The 1,225-nt window shown below is 50.4% G+C and overlaps 1 protein-coding gene across 2 annotated transcripts in view; it reads left to right on the top strand.

Moving 5' to 3' along the window:
- Positions 1–671: 671 nt before the first annotated feature.
- The window catches only part of fibcd1b (fibrinogen C domain containing 1b), an 82,749-nt gene continuing 82,195 nt past the window's right edge, over positions 672–1,225 (top strand). For both annotated transcript variants that reach the window (XM_076085806.1, XM_076085798.1), the window contains exon 1: positions 672–743. In XM_076085806.1, coding sequence (XP_075941921.1) covers positions 672–743 — 72 coding nt within the window. The remainder of the gene's footprint in view (positions 744–1,225) is intronic.

Below are 1,225 nucleotides of genomic sequence, written 5' to 3'. Positions count from 1 at the left end.
ACAAGCGGAGCACGCTAATCTCCCTCGTACCCGGCTTGTCAAAGGCATCTCTGTGAAATACCAGCCAGATCAGCCTGGCGCAAAGAAAGGACGCTCTATCCGTCCCTGTCCCCCCCCCCCCCCCCCCCCGGGCTCGGTATTTGGAGACTTCTGTTCAGTCATAACTGGTCACAGTCCGGACTAACCTGGGTGTCCAAGTGTCCAGGAACCGGGAGTGGGTGGACAGAAAGGTCAGACTGCACTTCTCAGTCCAAGGAAGATTTTGTCGGTTCCTTTTTATGGAGTTAAAGTACTGCGACTTGCTTTCTGGATCATTTTTTGGGTTCATTTTTTGTTTTTGTTAAATCCAACATAATTGTGAGGCGTTTGTTAGTCAAGTTACAAACCCTGGACCCGGCCAACACTCCTCTTCATTCTTTTTAATTGGAATAACGGCAAGATAATCGGGAGACTCTCGAGGAGGGGGGGGGGGATTTTGGTGCGTAATTTGTGCGGTGTTTGCGGTTGCTGAGCCCACAGAAGTAGTTGTGCCTCCCTTCATTTTTGACGTTAAAGAGCCCATTCCCCCCCCATGGAGTAGGCTAAATCACAGGTAAAGACTTCGAAAGAGCGGGCTTATTCTCTGTCGCCTGGAACACACAGGCTCATCGGATGCGCAGATTCTCCGTAGTATGGTAAATGACCAATGGGGAATCATGAACAGCTCTTCTGAACTCGAAGATGGGACTCGGCATAAAAACCAGGTATGTTAACTCAGTTTTGCGCCGTGGGGTTCGCGAGGAGTGGTGCATCTGCTTGGCGCAGTGTCACCACACCGAGTTTTGAGAATGTGTCTCTCGGGTGAATCTGTGTGCGCTGTGGAGACGGTAGCTGCACACGAGCTTTCCCCCCGACTCCTGGCGGGCACTGGCACTTCTGTTCCTGTCACAATGTCTGAACCTAGCCGCACATCACACGGTCCCCGTGGCTGCTTGCGTTTAGCGTGACACGACGCTCCAGAGTGTTATTAGGCTACTTGATATACAGATTGATGATCTGAGTGGAACTGGATAATGCTGAAATCACGGCAGGAGATTGCGAGTGTGAACAGGCGGATAGTTGTTTGCGCATCTCGGCTGCGTCTTTGCTAAATATTCTTAAATCGTCCCTCCCATGTAAACCTTGGGCTGTGCTTGAGCTGAATGTCTGGAAATTGTGTTTGTGCTGTTTGGAGTGTTGAAATATG

This window comes from Anarhichas minor, unplaced genomic scaffold (assembly GCF_050575085.1).
Source record: "Anarhichas minor isolate MPS153535 unplaced genomic scaffold, ASM5057508v1 ptg000002l, whole genome shotgun sequence".
Lineage (NCBI taxonomy): Eukaryota > Metazoa > Chordata > Actinopteri > Perciformes > Anarhichadidae > Anarhichas > Anarhichas minor.
The sequence above is the reverse complement of the archived record's forward strand: the minus strand, read 5'-3'. Positions and strand labels throughout refer to the sequence as shown.